The sequence below is a fragment of the Clarias gariepinus genome, chromosome 8 (assembly GCF_024256425.1).
Source record: "Clarias gariepinus isolate MV-2021 ecotype Netherlands chromosome 8, CGAR_prim_01v2, whole genome shotgun sequence".
In the NCBI taxonomy this organism is placed as follows: Eukaryota; Metazoa; Chordata; class Actinopteri; order Siluriformes; family Clariidae; genus Clarias; species Clarias gariepinus.
In genome coordinates this window covers 15,449,163-15,468,343 of record NC_071107.1, presented here as the reverse complement: position 1 = coordinate 15,468,343, position 19,181 = coordinate 15,449,163, and the positions used below count along the sequence as shown (strand labels likewise).

At 37.9% G+C, this 19,181-nt stretch overlaps 2 protein-coding genes and 1 long non-coding RNA gene across 5 annotated transcripts in view; 1 reads left to right on the top strand and 2 right to left on the bottom strand.

The window, feature by feature from the left end:
- Nucleotides 1-7,269: 7,269 nt before the first annotated feature.
- vrk2 (VRK serine/threonine kinase 2) lies at nucleotides 7,270-18,941 on the top strand. Its single transcript, XM_053501615.1, has 13 exons — nucleotides 7,270-7,743; nucleotides 8,619-8,674; nucleotides 9,155-9,224; nucleotides 9,733-9,820; nucleotides 9,921-10,029; nucleotides 10,510-10,602; nucleotides 10,809-10,941; nucleotides 14,858-14,978; nucleotides 15,408-15,463; nucleotides 16,262-16,422; nucleotides 17,854-17,961; nucleotides 18,032-18,184; nucleotides 18,413-18,941. The coding sequence occupies exons 1-13, from the start codon at nucleotides 7,617-7,619 to the stop codon at nucleotides 18,767-18,769; spliced, it is 1,632 nt and encodes a 543-aa protein (XP_053357590.1). The 5' UTR covers nucleotides 7,270-7,616; the 3' UTR covers nucleotides 18,770-18,941.
- LOC128528637 (uncharacterized) lies at nucleotides 10,948-18,078 on the bottom strand. Of its 3 annotated transcripts, none has more exons than XR_008360972.1 (5): nucleotides 17,988-18,078; nucleotides 15,386-15,459; nucleotides 14,812-15,134; nucleotides 12,947-13,177; nucleotides 10,948-12,331 (listed from the first exon to the last, which is right to left on the bottom strand). It is a non-coding gene; the product is annotated as an uncharacterized LOC128528637 (long non-coding RNA). The 3 variants fall into 3 exon arrangements; XR_008360971.1 differs by having other exon boundaries at nucleotides 14,812-15,131; XR_008360970.1 differs by having other exon boundaries at nucleotides 14,812-15,459.
- The window catches only part of fancl (FA complementation group L), a 29,586-nt gene continuing 29,126 nt past the window's right edge, over nucleotides 18,722-19,181 (bottom strand). Inside the window, exon 14 of the mRNA XM_053501616.1 lies at nucleotides 18,722-18,857. Within this exon, the coding sequence (XP_053357591.1) occupies nucleotides 18,822-18,857 (36 nt within the window). The 3' untranslated portion in view covers nucleotides 18,722-18,821. The remainder of the gene's footprint in view (nucleotides 18,858-19,181) is intronic.

The following is a 19,181-nucleotide window of genomic DNA, read 5'->3' as shown; positions in this document are numbered from 1 at the left end:
TGTTGCTTCACTTTTCCCATTTCTGCCCTTATACTTCACATACACGTACATGTATACAATACATAAGATGTATAAACTGCTGTTGAGACCACAGGTCTTCTATTCTTCACCTCTGGACTGTTTAGAGCTGAGAACAGAAAAAATGTATAGATAAGTGAGCATAGGCATTGTTTCACCATGTGTGCTTATTGTATATCCTGTGACCTGTAATATGTGTGCGAATATCAAATTCAACCAAAATGCGTAATTTTTGATTGACTCTACTTATTCTTGATTTTATATTGTATTCTAATTTGGGTATACAAAGACACCAAGATAAAGCAGAGACTTAGATTAATGTGCAGTAGTCATGATGCATAAAAAGGATTATAAATATCTGCACATTAGACTACACAAGAGGCGTTAAAAATAATTACATAAACACACTTAACTGCTCTGGAAACAAAATTGTCTACCTTCTGATTTTGCGTCTAATTCTCTTGAGCTATGAGGAGGTTTCGATATCACACTGAGCTTTATTCAAGATGCAGCTATACATGTGGTCAAAGTTGAACCTAGCTGAGGCTTTAATCTGGTTATAGTTTATTAATGTCAGAGATACACGTCCATTAATGAAGTTATAACACAACTGTGTACAGGGAGTAAGGCAGCGCTTCCCCCTGGTAATAAGATCACATATGTTCGAAAGGGCTGCTATTATCTCGGTGGGTTTCCGAGCGAAGTTAGAACTCCAAAAATGATTTTCATCCCGTGCTCATTAATATGCAAAATTATTCAAATGAGATTTTAATTAAGCATCTACTCAGTGGAAACCCTTTTCATGATAATTTATGATAACCTTAGCTGCTTTGATTGAGATTGATTTTTTCTGAGGAACTGTCATGAATATAAAACTGATTTTAGCATTCAGGTAGACACTTGGAAAAAAAGAGATTGAAAAATTAATAAATAAACACATACAATGAGAAAAAAATGTGCATTAAAATCTGAACATAGCTTAAAGTAAAGTCTGTTTTTTTTTCTTTGAATTCAGCACTATGTGTAAAAAACATAAGACAGACAAGATGAGTTGGAAACTATTAGAGAGAGAGAGAGAGAGAGAGAGAGAGAGAGAGAAATGCCATAACCCACAGGCTTCGTTTTCTGTTAGTCAATTCCTTCTCTTAATAAGCCACTGGAGAGTGAATTAAAAGGTACTGTTAACTTATGAGGTTCAAAACTACACCACGCTCGATGTGTAATGGCATCTAATGGCTTGTTATAAACTGATGAAGCTAAAATAGACTAAGTACTGAGAGGCATTTATGACGGCATTAATGCAGAGCAAAGGAGTCTCATACTCATCCAGCGTTTCCTCCAACAATGGTGCCGATTTTAATTCAACTGCACATACATTGCAGGCTAATATCATTGATAACCAAGATATTTGAACATTATATTTAGTGTTTGTTTATCTACGTGTACGTGTGTGTGTGTGTGTGTGTGTGTGTGTGTGTGTGTGTGTGTGTGTGTGTGTAAGGTATACGAGAAAGAGAGAAACACAGAGAGAGAGAGAGAGAGAGAGAGAGAGAGAATGCGGTGGACATGGATGAGCAAATGCAAATGATAATAGCTCATATAATTAACAGAACCTGAGATAACACCGCAGGGACCAGGCGTTAAGGCAGAACATGAAAGAGAAAGGTAATTTTGAACAAATAATATTATTGGAATTGACATATGTGTATTTTTATGCAAATCTCAAAGGTTGTTAAGTTTCCTGATGAAAGCAAAGAGGAATACTGTTTATTTCTTAGATCTAGGTTCAAATTTAAGTTTGTATGTAGACTTTGGGGAAACAAGAAATAAACCTGTATGTGAAGCTTTGAAACAAATTTATACTTTTTTTGTTCTATTTCCTTAATTTCTTGTTTGTTTTTGTCTTTGATTTTAAGCCAATTTCTAGCAGTTTAACTACTTTCCAAATGACAACCAACACACATTTTCTCATTCATATAATATAACAGGGCTACTAAACACTCTTAGAGGAGAGCACTAATCACCCTCTTCAGTATACATGAACTGCTTAATGCTCATGATTGGCTAGCTCATTAATTGACAATAATGACAGTAATGGCACTCCAGTTATGTCATCTTAAACCTAAACAGGTCTACTCTGAGTTCAGGCTATGTCTATATAGCTTTGCATGTTCGCCCCAGGGATTCAAGTGGGTTTTCCAGCTTCCTTTCACTTTCTTAAAAATATGCACGTACAGTATGTGTATTGCCTATACCGAACTGCCGATTGAATGAGTGTGCGAATGTGTGTGGCTTAGCTATATTAAATTTATAAATGAGTGTGTGCACAGTGCCATGAGATGAACTCTAGCTGGGTTGATTTTGACCACTTTGCAACCCAGGATCCAAAGCAACCCTGACAAGCATGTTTGATGATAAATAAATTAATCTTATAATCATTACTCTTTGTTGTTTCAGAGAAAACATTTTTAAACAATAATTTAAAAAACATCATGGATAGATTTTTTCCCCCTGAAAAGACTAGAAAAACAACATGACACTAAGGTGATCATACACAAAGTTCTGAAAATCAGGGACTGATGTAGTGGGGAGACACACAGAGAGAGAGAGAGAGAGAGAGAGAGAGAGAGAGAGACAGAGGTGAAACCTTTGCAGTACACAAAGGATCGGATCAGCTAAATGAGTCACCAGCTTCACACTGTGATTGTTTGCATCTCACTGAGCAGTGACAAGCTACCTCAAATCACTAGAGACTTTCATACTGACTGAATATGAACTTGACATGAACAATAACAGGTAACAAAAGCATGATGTGAGGGAATCATTAATACGGAACTGCGTGGAAATTTTTTTTTTCACTCACAAGAACATTCACTTTTTAGCGACTTACATAAATATTTAAAATAAGTCAAAATCATAAGTCAAAGAGTCAATGCAATAGCAGCAATAAAATCTTGTTCCTGGAAGAACTTCTTAGTTATTTCGACCCTCTGCTAGACAAGTCTAACAGGGCAAAAAGCTTGCCATGTGGACAGCATGGTTATACTGGGCTGAATGTGCTGAAAGCCCTCTCTCACACCCCTTATGTTTTAAGTTGCTCACTATCAGACAGTTAATTAACTCAGTGCTACATCTGCCCGTTGCACTGACTCCAGGTCAGAGTAAGGCTTCACTTTTTGTGCTGGAAGAGAAAGCTGGCATAGAACTGGCTGCCAAGTGTTAATTCACATCTCTTTTATGCTCCATCCTTCCCCACCCTCACTGCTCAATGAGCCTCTACAAAACGGTACATCTGGACAGAAGGCAAATGGGGAAAAAAAAGGTGCTGTTCTGGATTATTAATATAAGAAAAAGCTAACAGCTAAAATGAGAAAGCACACTTGAGATTTTACAATTGAAATAATGGACAGATGATGAGTGAATGAGAAAGTGAGTAAAATGCTGTGTAACATGTTTCTTCTTACCTTAGAAGCTATGGTGCTTTTTATAAAGATTCTAAGATATCCAACTTATTACAGGCTGTTGTTGCTCTTTTGTCCCTTTCTTCTTAAAGGGTTGCCATAACAGCCCATCCAATCCGCACATTTACATACATACACTCACTGGCAAGAAGTTTGGAAACACCTGCACACTTCTGTATTATTATCATTCTCTTATGTTGGTTTTGTTCAATCAAATGATGGTGAATGATCACGGCATACAAAAAATTAACAACAATTAATTTTTGAGCATAACTGAGCACAGAATAATGGTCAAATCAAATTGCAATGATAAACCTTACTTTTATAATTTAAAAAAAGCCCTTTTGCAGCAATTGCTGCCTGACAAATATGTAACATTTAACTGGTCTATGCAGTTTTTGTAGATATTCAGGTGTGATTTCTTTTCAGACCTTTATGCAGCACTTTCATAAGGTCTGCTGTGCTGGCTCTTCAGTCCAGCTTCTCCCACACAAGCTTGTTGGATCTCAGATCTGGTTCATAGCTGGCCAAGCCATCACCAAGCGTATTCCAGCAGCTCCTTTCTTAATTATCCTCCAGATAATTCTTATGCAACCAGGTATAATGCTTGGGGTCACTGACTTGCTGCAAAATGAAGCTATCCTTAACCAGTCGTTGCACAGGAAAGATAGAATGCCTCTTTAGCGTGAAGTAGCATCTATGCTTATTGAGGATACCTTGCACACAATGCAGATCGGCTGTACTCTCACTGCCAAAGCATCGCCAGATCATCACGTTTCCAACTGCATGCTTCACTTATGATGTAAGGCAGGCATTTATCATATTTTCCTGATCTCTGTGTCTGACATATGTTCTTCACTTGGAGCCAAACACTGCAAACTTGGACTCATCAGTCCACAAGACTTGGCTCCTGTCATCTAAAATCCACTGTTTGTGCATCTTTGTCTGCAATCTTTTCTTCCAATTTGAGAACCTTAGTTCTTTTTTGTTTTTCCTGGCAACTCTGCCCATAAGGCCAGCTGACCCAAGTCTCCTCCTACACACAGTATATGTGCACACTGGTGTGTCTCTTGTTTTATTCAATGATGCAGCCAATTTAGGAGCAGTGGGGTGTCTGTTTCTTAGGGAGGACACTCATAAGTACTTGTCTTCTTGGACAAACTACACTTGGGCCTTTCATTGCATCTTTGTCCTGATTGGATTCAGGTGCAGAATGTCTCTGGAGACTGTAGTGTACATCATTTAAAGTAAACTTCTTTAAAAAGTAGAGACTGAAGAACCTTTAAGGAAAGCTGTTTTCGTTTGGCCATCTTGTTATGTGTACAGTAAGTGAGTAAACACTTTTGGCAATATAGTGTGTGTAAATTAATTAATTGCTGTTTACATTAGTATTATATGCAAAAATATATATAATTGAAGTTTATTTACAACTGTAACATTTAATAACAGTGATTTAAATAAAAACAGATTTAATTCTAAGATAACATTGAAATACAAGAAGATTTAATTGTATTTTTGCAAATCCAGCAGATTATGTGTTTCAACACCAAATTACACAAGATTGCTTTTTTAGTACATACACCTAATAATGTTTACATTTCAATTCCTGTCTTAAAGCTTTAATGCAAACCCTGGTCGCTGCATGCTCCCCAGTGCAGGCCCAAGCTTTATTAGTATATCACTGGTCTCTCTATAAAGGCAAAACAGTCACTTATTACAAGTCATTAGATTCACATTATGCATATTTGGAACAGCAATGCATCTATCATATAATGTAGAATAATGTACTGAAGACAGAACTTACTCTGAGCAAAATGATTTGTAATTGTAAAGAGTATATTGTCGATGCTGCAAAATGGGAGTACTAATGTCCTACTTTGGGAAAATGACTTATATAATCAGAAAAGATACATGCAGACCAAGATAATGCTGCAATCTAAAGAGCATTTAGAGACAAAGGAATGGCCAGTTTTACAAGCAATAACATAATGAGTGATAATTCCATGTTCAAAATAGGCAATAAAAGGCAAAGACCTTCAGAAAGCACCATAATGTGCAGAAGAAAGATTTATGAGAAAGGAAATAATGTCCAGACTTTCCTGTATCCAAATCTTGTTTTGTATAGTGTGGTGATTGATTCACCCATTCCAAAACACCTGATTTAACCATGCTAGTCTCTGGCTCTTCAGAACAAGAACTGAAAAGCCCTTGAACACTTTAGCGTCATTACTTAGCACCTAAAGACACTGGGAGGGGGGGGGGCTTACATTTTTATGGGAGATTGTTTGCATGTTATATATGACAGAGACAAAATAGGAGGTACATAGATAGAAAGATAAATGATAGATCATGTGTGAATGAGCTGTGCATGTGTGTAAGTAAGGGAGTAAGTGAGCGAGCGAGCAAGTGAGTGAGTTAGATCGAGACAGAGAGAGGGGGGAGAGAGTGAGAGATAGACAGAACATATTGGGCTGTCGTACCAGAGCTAATCTGTCAGCACTAGATGGCTATGGTGAAAATAACAGCTCGTAATCCATATTGAGCTTGTATTGCTGATGGACATAGCACATTAACAGACTCATTATCTATTTCAGACCATATGGACCTGGGCTGGGGTGGGTCACTACAATGCCACCCTGAGCTGCTCACCCTAATTACAACAATTACAGCATCTCCATCATAAGGGGCATTTATGGAAAATGATGGCATGACCCATCAAGATTGGTGTCAGTGATCTCTGAACTAGCGAGGAGTTAGAGAAATCAGCACTATGACCTGTACAAAACCCAAATCTGTTCATTTTCCATTAATTTTATTTGTATGTAACTGGCAATAATAGTTCACTGGAGCTGTAGCAGAAATGTAACTCATTAACTTATCCTTAAAACTACAACAGCAACAATAATAATAATCTTTCATTGAATAAAAATAATTGTATTAGTTGTGTGGGGGGTTTTTTTCATACATTTTCATAACATTTTTAATTTCATCAAGATCGATGTTCTACCCCAGGGACAACTTGGACCTGAGAATCTACTGCCAAGGGGAAAATGAGAAATACTAGACCCAACAATTCAGACAAGCTAAAGGCTACTGTCAAAGCAACCTGGTCTTCAATAAAGCCTTAGCAGTGCCACAAGCTCATCGTCTTCATGCCATGCCACAGTGAAGCAGCTATTCTTATGCTAAAGAAGCCATGAATAAGTAATGGTTCCATAAATTAACAAATCTTTTCTAATTTATGTGTTGTGAATGCTTTTTTTGTGAGCTTAGGAAATATTATAATATTTTAAGATACTGGATTTTAAATTTTTATGAGCTGTAAGCCATAATCATTAATATTAAAATAAAACATGACCGAAATATTTCACTTTACAGAGTGAAAAGGTTTTTGATTAAAATACTGTATGTTCTGGGCTTCATATCATGTATTTAATGTTTTTTTTTTTATATATATATATATATAACGTCAACTGTTCGTAAGTTGGTTATTATGTATGCATTGTGTATCTGTAAAAGGCGAAGGGGTTCGTATTTTGAATTAAATAAAAAAAAAAAGACGCTATAGAATTAACTGCCTTTAAAGCAAGCAACCCAACCGACTGCGAGTAAACAGCTGTGAGAGATGAAAGTTTCAACCGATTGACGTTGATTCCATCCTATGGTGCGTCGGTGTTACAACAGGCGCCCGCCTCTAAACGCAAATGATTGGTCGTTCTGATATGAATGAGCGCCTGTCCTCAAATCCAATTGATTGAAATTTTATAAATCGCTTAAGCGGGAGTGTCTAAATCCTAACTTTCAGGAAGTTACAACATCTGTTTAGTTAGGTGTCAGACAGAAAGAAGATATGAAATAGTCCTTTAAATATTCGATATTCGCACGTTACGTTTATTTAATACAAACGGCTTGTTCTGAATTCGTCTCTGTGCCAAAATCACCTAATTTTCTAATTGTTAGAATAGCTAGCAAGCCTGACTAGCCTGGCCACGGATTCCAGTTAGCCAACAGTTACACTTTCGATTTCAGTCGATGGTTTGTTTATCGGCTAGTAAAACTTATCACATGGAAAATCTCCAAATGTCTGATTGTGGCTTCTAGTGTAAATACTACTGTAAATATAGCTCGCTGACATTAATGGCTCCCAAGAAGAAACCATTACCGTGTCCGCTGCCTGAAGGGTGGATTCTGATTGATACAGAAAAGAGAAAGTGGCGTCTCGGCAAAATCATCGGAAAAGGCGGCTTCGGACTCATCTACCTGGGTAACTTCATGCCTGTAACAGCTTTGAATAATACGCTTTTATAATAAGCTTTACTAATATTTCGTTTGTGCAAATTAGTCAACAGGCGTGGGCATTAGTTAACTTTCAGACAGACATATTGACTGAAATCTAGTGGGTATGTGTCCTACTGTAAGTGTAACGTGGGGAAGTGTAATCATGAAAGTGGGGATTTCATGATTGGGATGGATGGCAATTACTTTTTCACATGGGTTCGGGTAGGTTTGGACAGTTTTTTCCCCTCAATAAGTGAAATTGGGCCAGGGGTAGCTCAGTGGTTAATGCATTGGACTACAGTTCAGAAGATCCCAGGTTCAAACGCCACAACCACCAGGTTCAAACCCCACAACCTCAACTGCTCAGATGTGTAATGAGATAAAAATGTAAGTCGCTCTGGATGAGAGCGTCTGCCAAATGCCCAAATGTAAATAATCATTTAAAACTGCATTTTATATTTACCCAGGTTGTCCTTGTGTAATATCAAAATTTCAATCAATCTTTTCAATCTCCAATCAAAATATGAAAAATATGCAAAAAGAAAAAAATTCAAGAAGGGGGCAAATACTTTTTATGGCACTGTAGATACATGCATACATAGAAGCGTACATACATACACTTTAAAATACACAAATAGGAAAATATATTTTTTTAAATTAGCTGTTATTGTTACTTCATCAACAGCACATGCAGTATCAGACAAAAGAAATCCCATTTCTATCTATCGATGGTCATGACAATGATTATTGTCACCCGGTAAACTTTGATTTGTTTAGAAATCAAAAATAATCTAGACATTGGATTTTAAATAAACCTTATAACCTTTCTACTGATGAACCAACATCTCTCTTGTGTTACAGCTTCAGACCGTGTGGAGTCATCTGTAGCAGAGGATACTGATTATGTGATTAAAGTTGTAAGTACAGTTTTGATGTTGCAACCACTTTTTTTTTTTTTTTTTTTTAGATCTGAAATATTATGGACATAAAACATCTTAAAACATGTAAACACTAGATGTAAGTTATCTTAAAGCATGTCGCCTTAGTGTCTGTGATGTTTCACATAACTTACAAACAGAAGGAATGCTTTACAATGAAAATGTCAGCAACAGATTAGTATCAGAGGCCTCATATCAGCATCATATCTAAAATAAAACAACAAAACTGTGCTAGATTCAAGAGTTATTCCACCCTATAGAAGCTCTGGAAGTTCTGCTTACTATCCCATCTTCATTTCCTTTACTTTGGCTTTTCTGATTATTCTTGTTTTTTCACTTCACTTTTCCAAAATATCACGTTTCTTAATCATCACTAGTAAAATTAATTTCTTACATGAATTTTCTTCTTTAGTTTATTTAATAAGTGTTTTGCTTATCATAGCTGTTTTATTTTGTCAGGAATATCATGAAAATGGACCATTGTTCTCAGAGCTGAAGTTTTACCAAAGAGCAGCAAAACCTGAAAGCAGTAAGTACTTATTTATCTGTACTGTCATGGTCTAAATAATATGAAATTGTTTGCATTCATTGCATAACTAGGATACACATTTTATGTTTTAAATTAAGTTAGTTGTATTATGGCAGAGAATCTGTTCTAAGGCTTGGGTTTAACGATTGTGAAATAAAAGAATAAAGAGATGCATTCTTGAGAGTGTTGTGAAATGAAAGTGCTGCAGACCACTTCATCTGAGAGTTCTTACACTTTGAGTACATGTCACTGATGAAGAGGCTGTGGATGTAAATTAGCCTCACTGGACAAATTAATAAGCCAAAGCAAACATGCACATTCGCGGTTGTTAGTATAAACCCTCCCTCGTTGTGGAAAGCCCCAATTGCAGATGAAGATGGTTTCTCCAAAAGGGTTTATGGACACCTGTCAGTCTGGTGCATTAGACCAGTCAAAATGTCCTTTGTGATTACACAGAAATGTGTGTGTGTTTGTCATATACACATTTATTTATTTTTGAAAATTTTAGTCAGCAAATGGAAAAGACTGAAACGCCTTGATTTTTTGGGAATCCCAATGTATTGGGGCTCAGGACTATCTGAACATAATGGAACAAGGTATGATTTGCTTTGTGCTAATCATAATGATTGCAATTACAATAGTAATGCTGACCTTCACTTTGGCTACCCACATGTATCTTTTGTTTTTTTTAAACAGGTACAGATTCATGGTGATGGACCGCCTGGGCACTGACCTGCAGATGTTGTTCATGGAAAATGGTCAACAGCTAAAGAAGCAGACAGTGTTGCAGTTGGGTTGCCTCATGGTAAGTCATACAAGTACATGGTGACATGGTGTCTAGTAGCAAGAAACAGAAAAGTTTGGTGCACTTGGCTAGTATGGTTCGCTAAGCTTCATTAGTAAAACTAATTTAAAGTGACATCAAACTGACCAAATTTCCAGATTCGGATCGAAATGTGCTGTGCTTGTTGTATTGTCATTTTTTCCATGATGGGTAAAACTCCTTCGTCCTTTCTACAAACCACAACTGTACTAGCAAGGTATAAATCACAGCAAAATGATCTTTGCATGTTGGCCTTGTACATTATTGTGGTTATGTTCAGGCGGTTTGAACTGGATACTTCAAATCTTGTCACAGAAAGGATTTTGAAGATGATTTTAGTGAACGGCCCTCAAGTCCACCCACACAAGTCGCATGCTGTCAGCAGTCATTATGAAGGTCCATTATGAATAGGTTAAATTATTCATCTGTTAACCTTAGCCTCTATCGTTTTGTCCTCAACAGGTGGACGTCCTGGAATATATTCATGACAATGAATACGTCCATGCTGACATTAAGGCTGCCAATCTCTTACTGGGCCACAGAGATCCAGACAAGGTTAGTGAACGGTTGCCTATATTCATAAGTAGGTAATAAAAAAAGGCGTATGGATTTTACATGTAACCACACAGGTAAAATCCATTTAATTATTTTAATTGCCAAGCATCAAAATAGCCTGGTTATTGTTTCAGCCTGACTGATCTTCCTCATCTAAAGAACAGCTTGGTGTGGGAGGTGACATCTCATTTCATTATCTCTTGCAGGTGTACTTGGCTGACTACGGTCTGTCGTATAGATACTGTCCTAATGGAGAGCATAAAGAATATAAAGAGAACCCAAAGAAAGGACACAATGGCACGATTGAGTATACAAGCATTGACGCTCACAGAGGTGTAGGTAAAGCTCATTCATTCATTCAATGTATCAATTAATTCATTTTATCTACTGTTTTCAGATAATGTCTCTTTACTATCTGTAAATATTTCCAGTGGTCAGAAAAAAACCTGTCAGATGTCATTTTGCTTTGACCAAAATTGAGTTTTTCAATCAATAATAGGCTTCATTTTAAGATTTCAAATAAACCTTGACACAAAGAAATAGTTTTCTTTAGGTTTTTTTTTCTAACCTTGCCTTGGCTTTGTGCCTGCAAATACCACATTAGTTAAGAAGCCAGTTCATCAAATGCAGCAGTAAATGTAGCATGTCTAAAACCTTGCAAGTGCAGTGTGCTTTTCTCACACAGTGAATGTCAGGCTTTGATTGCTGTTGGAATGCAATGGATTAGTGGAGTAGACATCAGTTCAGTTTGTGATCAGATACCGTCTGTCAAAAGGTCACAGTCACATCATCACTACAGAGAAGTGTCCTTATTGACTCTTTACAGACAAGGTTTAAATGCATTAGGTGACCTTAATATTATTAACAAGAAATTTAGTCTACAGAACTGATCAAATTATTCAGCAATTATTGCAGTCAACCTATGCGTAAAGAGACGACAAATGCCACGACTTACTTTTTTACTTATGACACAAAGATGGATGATCCTGCGTATCTAAGTGACAACTAATTTTCTCCTTTAAACTATTTAATACTAATAGAATTATGTGTTTTAACTTCTATAACAGTAAGTACTTAATTTCAGTTAGTAATAGATTGTTCCATAAGGTTATAACTTTAATCTTTCAATGCTTGTTCATGTTTTCATCTTCACTATTCAGAGTAACTTGACTTAATATTCCATATATTCTATAACTTTTACTTCCAGAAGAGGCACATTAAAGAGTTTTCATAACAGGATTTAGTTAAAAATTATAACATTTTATAAAGTCTAAACCTTTCTCAGATTTACAAAGGCAGAAGCAAAACCCCTAAGATTAATATATTCTGCATATTTTATAGTATAGAACTTGTATTTTCATTATCTGTACTTACCTCAGTATCAAGCACAGTGTACATAGACAGCAACCAACATATCATGCTCTTAATTCCTGGTTGAGATATTGGAAACACATTAAGTTGTAAATTGCATACAGTCTTTTTATGGGATATTGATTGACTTGGTTGTGTGTACCTGGCCAGACTTAATTCAACAATTCCCTAAATAGTCCAAGTGATAACCTGCATCTTGTATGCATTTACCATTAATTAAAGCTTTGATGTTTTGTTAGACTGGGACTCAAAGCCAATATCTTTTTCCTGCAAAGTAGTGCAGGCAGTAGAGTAGTTCAATACTAAATCCATGCCAAGGTAAAGCTTCCATGCTTCTGCTGTCAGCTCCCAGAGTTTCCTGTATGTGAAAAGAATGATAAGATGCTGATGTGGCAGTAAATATAAGTTTAAGAATGCCAATTTTAATATCTTTACAAAGTGGTGATATGTTCCTGAATAGCATTGCATTACACATTTATCCTTAATAGTATACATATTTCAGGCACACCTCATTCTTATTTCTCAGATGATGCAACATATATATATTGCACTGCAAATTATCATGGAGCTGGAATACAATCACATGAAAAATCAGGTGAAGGGTATTTCCATGAAACCACTTTGGTTATGATGTAGTCTTAACGTACATGATATTTTGTAAGAATGAAAGTAAATCACATTTAGGTTCAAACAGGGGTCTGTACTCTTTGGAGTAAACCCATGTTCTTACTAGACTGTTTGTAATTTGCACCTGTTCAGGGTTTTACATATGGTCGTCATTCCATGTCCTGCTTCTTCAATTCATAGGTTGTCATGGTACATAAATTTTATTGTATAAAGCAGCACATGATAATCGTGAGTCATGATAACGTTAGAGGATGGACCAAATAATGAGAACTTGAGGAAAAAAAAAAAATATATATATATAGCTCCCTGGCTGAGCACAACTCAAAGCCATATAGAAGTGACGAACCTGATTTTGGTGTCACAGTAGTGGACTTCTCATCATGAGCTGACAGCTGTTGTGTAGGTCGTTAGCGTCAAGTCGCCCCCGTAGATGAATGCAGATTGTGGAGTGTTCCTTTGCTCGTGGCCTCTGGCACCCTGCGTAGATGTTGATGTGTTACCATGGTGAGGAGTGAGAAGACAGGCACTCTGCTTCCCGCTGAACTCCGTGCTAAAGGCCTAATTATCACCTGTAGGGCTGAAGAGAAATGGCTGAAATTCAGAAGGAGAGGTTCAAGAGTTTGACACAGCACTTTAGGTAATTTGAATAACAATGGGCCATAATTATGAACAACAGCTTGGCACTGATGGAAGGTGTTGTGTCTAGCTTGGAACGCCTTGTTCTCACGGATGCTTGATTTAAAACCGATTCGGTTTCAGTCCCACCCAGGCAGACGCCTTTCCCCTCTTGCAAAAGCATGCCACGGCACTAACAAAGTAAGCAATGTCATTTACGCACTGAAGGCCAACATCTCAGTACAAAGGCTAATGTGGTTCAGAAAAAAATGCTTATTAATGTTTTGTTAAGGTCATTGTAATGTATTGGGTCTTTTGAGATCAAAAACAAATTTGTGTTTGTTAAATTACAGGCTTACTATGAGGGGAAAACTATAACTGTGTGGCCTGTTGGGCCTGGCTGTGAGATTAGCTAGCAGGCAGGATCACCTAATGGGCACAGGATCAATGACAGGCATGGATCTAGGCTGAGATTTTCCTCTTTGATGAATGCAGTCAATAGGTAATTTCTCTGGAGATGGACTGCAGTTACAGTATTGAGTTGATAAAGTCCCCAGGCACGAACAGGCCGTGTGCTTTAATTTACCCTTATTGACAAAATGAAACAGGAGATTTTCCATGAAGGGACCCACTTAATGTTATGTTAACTCAAATATTTAACCAAGGTAGGTGAAGTACTCATGTTTAGCTGTAGTTCCTTTTTAAACACCTTTTATATTTAATAGTGTGAATGATGTTAATTTCCAGCTCTTTAAAATCCCACATGTCAGCAGGTAGTTATTTGATCATTTGCCGTTATTTTTTACAGACGAACAAACTGCACAGTCATCTCCCCTCTTTGTAAAATTAAGATGAAGTGTGTTGATCCTGCAAGTTTTTAGTATGCTCTAGTGAATAAAGCATGCCCAGACTAAACATGGTCAGTTCTGAGAGATTAAATTAGGGCTTGGTGCAGAAACTTTTCATCTAAACTTTGCAAAGCGAGAAAGATATTGGCTGATTAAACTATACCTAGTGCATGTGTGAAGAAGTGTGTTTACACTAGATGGCAGTTGTGTAATGTGGTCTAGCTGATGTTAAGGTGTAGAGGAGGTCCTAGACGCACACATACACACACTTGCTGCTCTCTGGGTCTTCTCTTATGGCCAGCACAGAACCTACGGAATCCAGTAACATGTGGGAACAATTTGGTCCCAGACATTTATTTCTTTGTTTTACTGCCTGGCTCTGCGGTGGAGAAAGTGGTCCAGGCCATGGGCCGTCTGGATCGTGTCAGAGGCCGCGAGTATCAGGTTCCCGGGACAAGCCTCCAGACCAGACGAGTGTGTATGCGTGGGGGGTAGCTGGACAGACGAAAGGAAACTGACCCACTCTTTTGAATTGAAGGGCCCTTCTTGTCTTTTAGCTAGGCAAGAGCAACAGCTGAAAAAACAAAATACTCCTCTTCGTCGTTATCCCTCTTTCCGTCTTTTTTATAAGGGCATATTTCAGTGGCCAATGACAGACCATTTAATCAAAGTATTCTCCTTTTTGGAGCTGAAATCATGCCAGGTATTCATCCCTCTCTCTTTTATTGTTCCTTCCCTTGTTTCTCACCTTATAACGTGTTTATGCTCTGTGCTCTACACTTTCTCTGTGGCAGCCCCATCCAGACGAGGGGACCTGGAGGTGCTGGGCTACTGCCTGCTCCACTGGCAATGTGGAACTCTCCCCTGGCTGTCAATGCTCAGAAATCCAGTACAGGTCCTGGAGGCCAAGTCCAAGTAAGCATGTTTCCCTTTTCGCCTCTTCTCTTTCACAGGTCCAGAAACAGCACTTAGCCTCCTATGCGGTGGCTGTTGATCACAGGATCACAGCTGCTGTGGTTATATATTGTCCAGTGTTCTTTGAACTGCTTTGTAAAAGTGTTGAAAGTGCTGCTGACAAAGAATATGGGAGAGTGGAAAGTCTGTTTCTCTGATTTAATTGAGAACTACTTTTAAAAGGCATATTATAAAAAAAGCAATGTGAATTATAAACACAAATAGGATAGGTTTCTAGTTATTTTCTAAATATTGACAAATTCTACTCATACAGTTATCTGCTCATACATGTTAAAACTATTATTTGGTATAAGAAACAAAAACAGTATGGAGTATGGTTTAACATTTACCAAAATGAAATGGCTAACCTTTACTCCTTGTTGACTTTAGGCTTATGAATGAGCTGCCAGACTCTGTGATCCAAATGTCCACCTCTGGCAGTCTAGGTAAGAGAGAATAAGTTTATTTGTGTATCCATAGATACACTTACAATGATCAACAAGGTGTAGTTAAGTGACTGCGCCACCCTGCTTTTCCTCCATCAGCAGCCCGTACCGGCCGTGCATTATCTTTATTTCCGGCACAGAGCAAAAGGGCAAGCATGTCCACTGAAAAGAGGCTTTGTGATCTATGATTATGATGAGGTTTTATTCTGCCCAACCCAGAGAGACTCACTGCAGCTGGACCAGAGAGATAAGGCCTGCAACATGCATCAATGCCATGCATGTGATATACATTCCGTTAGAGAGATGCTGCATTACCGGCCTAGTGCTGTTGGCAGCTTATTTATTACACTGAAGAATGGAAAGCAGCCATATTAAACACACCTTCATGTGCATGTTTGAATATTAAGGCTCATTCGCTGTTGTGTTATTGTCAGAGTCCATGTACTGGTATGATGCCCTGTTTTGTTCCTTTAGAATAAAATCTAGTGCATTTATGCACTAGTGACACTTGGCTCTGGCTTCAGTGTTCAGGATCATGGGTTTATGGTTTGTACTGTATGCAGAATTTTAATACAATGGATGGTGATCTAAATCAGGTGTTATATGTTACTAGCTGAGCTGTCAGTCATCTGAAATTGGCACAGCCCATTTAAAAACATGAATCATAGGCATGTTTTTTGTCTGATCACTAGGTCACTATTTGTGATTTAATGATTTTTGGAAAAAAAAAGAAAAAAAAACATGGAAAAAATAGCATTACTTATTAGCAATGCTTCTCATTTGATTCATTCTCCTCAGCTGAATTAGCCCAGTTCCTACTGGCTGTGAAAACCCTGGGCTACAAAGAAAAACCAGACTACGATGCTCTGAGGAAGGTACTATCACATGTCAAGCCTCGAGGCCCAATGGACCTTTCCAGACCGAGAGCAGCAGAGTCATCCAGGCCAGCGGCAAACAGGGTGAGCATGAAATGCTTTGGCCCAGAAGAGTTCCTGTCTTAATAGGTACCATATGAGCAAAGGCTGGAGTGCAGAGAGCAGCCTGTGGGCTGCGGTAGATTTATCTGTCTGGGAGAGAGCAGAAGATGCTCAGGTTTGAGAGAACCTCTACTGACCTCTTCTCATGAATGCTCACTCCCACTCCTGTTGGAGGTATTGCAGAAGAGGGTGGAGCAAAGATTTACAGAGTGGTGACAGTCTCGGACCTGTCTAAAGCCTCCAGCTCGAAGCTACAGCTTAAAAGAGCTTCAAGAACGTAAGGGAGCAATTTCATTAAATCCCTCTTATTTATAGGAATCGTTTACATGTTGGAGATAGTATTTCAACAGATGTATGTATAACCTCAACTGGCCCTGTCAAGAGGCAACAGCGTGGAGGCGTTCTTTCTGTGAGAATCACTTTACCACTACTCATTGCTAACTTGAATCACTGAACTGGATGAAAGGCCAGGCAGGGCAATTTAAGGCTATTGAATGCACACATTTTCCTGAGGCCAAAAGATCACTACTTAGAATTACAGTGGATTTTGCTTTGCTTCTCATTTCCATGTGCGACTGCCCAGCAGTCTGATCTGTGGTAAAAGAGTAGGTGTCAGTGTTGATGTCAGTAAAGTCATACCATTTTGGATGTAATTTGCTGCCTTTTTGTGTTCTGATATCATAACCTCTTAGATGCCATTTTCTCCATACTTTCAAGTTAAGATATTTTCTTCCGCTGTAACATACAGATCTCTTGTGAATTCTTAAATGCACTGCATTGTTCACATACAATTTATAGAATATATTCCTCACAAAGGAATACAGAGCTGGTGAATGAGCTTCAGTAACTCTGACCTTGGCCAAACCTCCTGCACAGATGGAAAAGATCAGTGTCAACACTACGGGCATTAAGATTTGAATCCCTCCTTTTTTTCCCGTTTTTTGTAGTAGTATTTTCTCCATGACTTTAGTTCATCCACTGGTGGAGGGTCAAGCTCCGATTCGTTTAAATAAAATTTAAAAACAGCATCATCAATGTTGCTCTTGTATCCAACCTCTTATGTGACAGCATCAGGCCAAGAGGCGTATACCTCTTCTAAACGCCACTCCAAATGCTTCTGGAGTTTATTTTGCCTACACCTGACCTCAGCAGTGATCTGTGGCCAAATTTAGTTTGGAGTGTTGCCACCTCAGGGAGAGCTTTGGGTGTCATTAATCAGGAGAGGTGCTTTACTCTCAGGATCCAGGTCGGGTTGAGAGCACAGAGGAGAGAACGCATACTGCCAAACTCAAGGACTTATGCTCATGCTAAGATATAAAGGGTTCCGGTCAGCCTTTTTCTCTAAATTAGCTTACCAACTTTTTCTCCAAATCATGTTTTTCTCTCTGTTCCTTCTTAACAATCTCGAGGCAGACCGAGCCTGCAGTCAAATCAACTAAACAGAAGATGACTGCGACTTATGATGAACACCTCAATAAACTGCACCACAGAACCAAAGAAAAAGCAAAAACAGATGAATTGGTAAGGGATAAATTCAACTTTCTCACCCTCAAAAAATTGACGTTGGTTACTAAGCACTCTTTCTCCATAGATGCCTTCCAAAGTCCATTCTGCAGCCGACAAATGTACAAGGTCCAGACGTGTGGCCTTTTTCCTTGATGAAGACCAGGAAGACGAATGTGATCCTTTGCCACCAAGATTCCACCCCAAAACACGACAAGGCACAAAGCAAAGACATAAACAAGTAATGCCCTCTCACTAACACACAGAAATAATTTTATGGATACACTTGTGTAAACAAAAGTTATCCTGTATATAATACACACACATACATATAGAATAGACACTTTTATTGCCTGTATGAGGTTAAATATAATCAAAAAAGGCAAATCACGATTACATTACCAACCATGTCTGACATGAAAAAATTTTTTTTATTACTGTCTATATTTTGGTAAAAAAACAACAAAAGTTGGCTCCAGGATTTGGATTGAGGAAAAGACCAGAGAATGATCTGCAAATGCGGAAACAGCACATCACATCGGAGTATCAGGATTTCAGTCCTGATGTCACTGACCACCGGGGAAGAAATTACCACGCGTTCGAAGACAACTACACAAGAACCAATGACGGGGAGGACTACTGGGACAAACCAAAATATAACTGCTATGTGGAATCTGATTATAATAAGCATGGATTGAAAACTGACATGCACAGTGAATGGTACATAGTAAAAGACAAGCCTTTTATACAGTGCAGCTGTAAAATTTATGCCTACACCATTACTGTTGCACTGTTCCTTTTTCTGGTTGCTTTAATTGTCTTTTAAAACACAATGTGTGGTTTTTATTCCTCAGTATTAAGATCTTATCCAAGAGTGGTCATGGTTTTTGTATGGCCATTTTCACTGTGATGGGCTGGAAAAAAGAAACAAAACATTAGGATTAGGAATTCAGCAATTTATGTATGAAATATAATTAAAGAATAATTTTCTAAAATAAGGAATTTTATATTTTAATCATTTACAATAACCCCTATGTTTATTACTCAGCAATAGGTTTACTGTTCATAGGTCATACTGACCCAATGCAGCTAAAACAATAATATTTAAATCCTTAAATACACTATGCTTCTGGGGAACAGTAAAGGCACAAAACCACTTCACATGCTGTGGGATGCTCTTACCAGCAAGTGAGTACAAATAGGACATGGAGGAAATGGAAAGTGTTTGTTTAATTTTC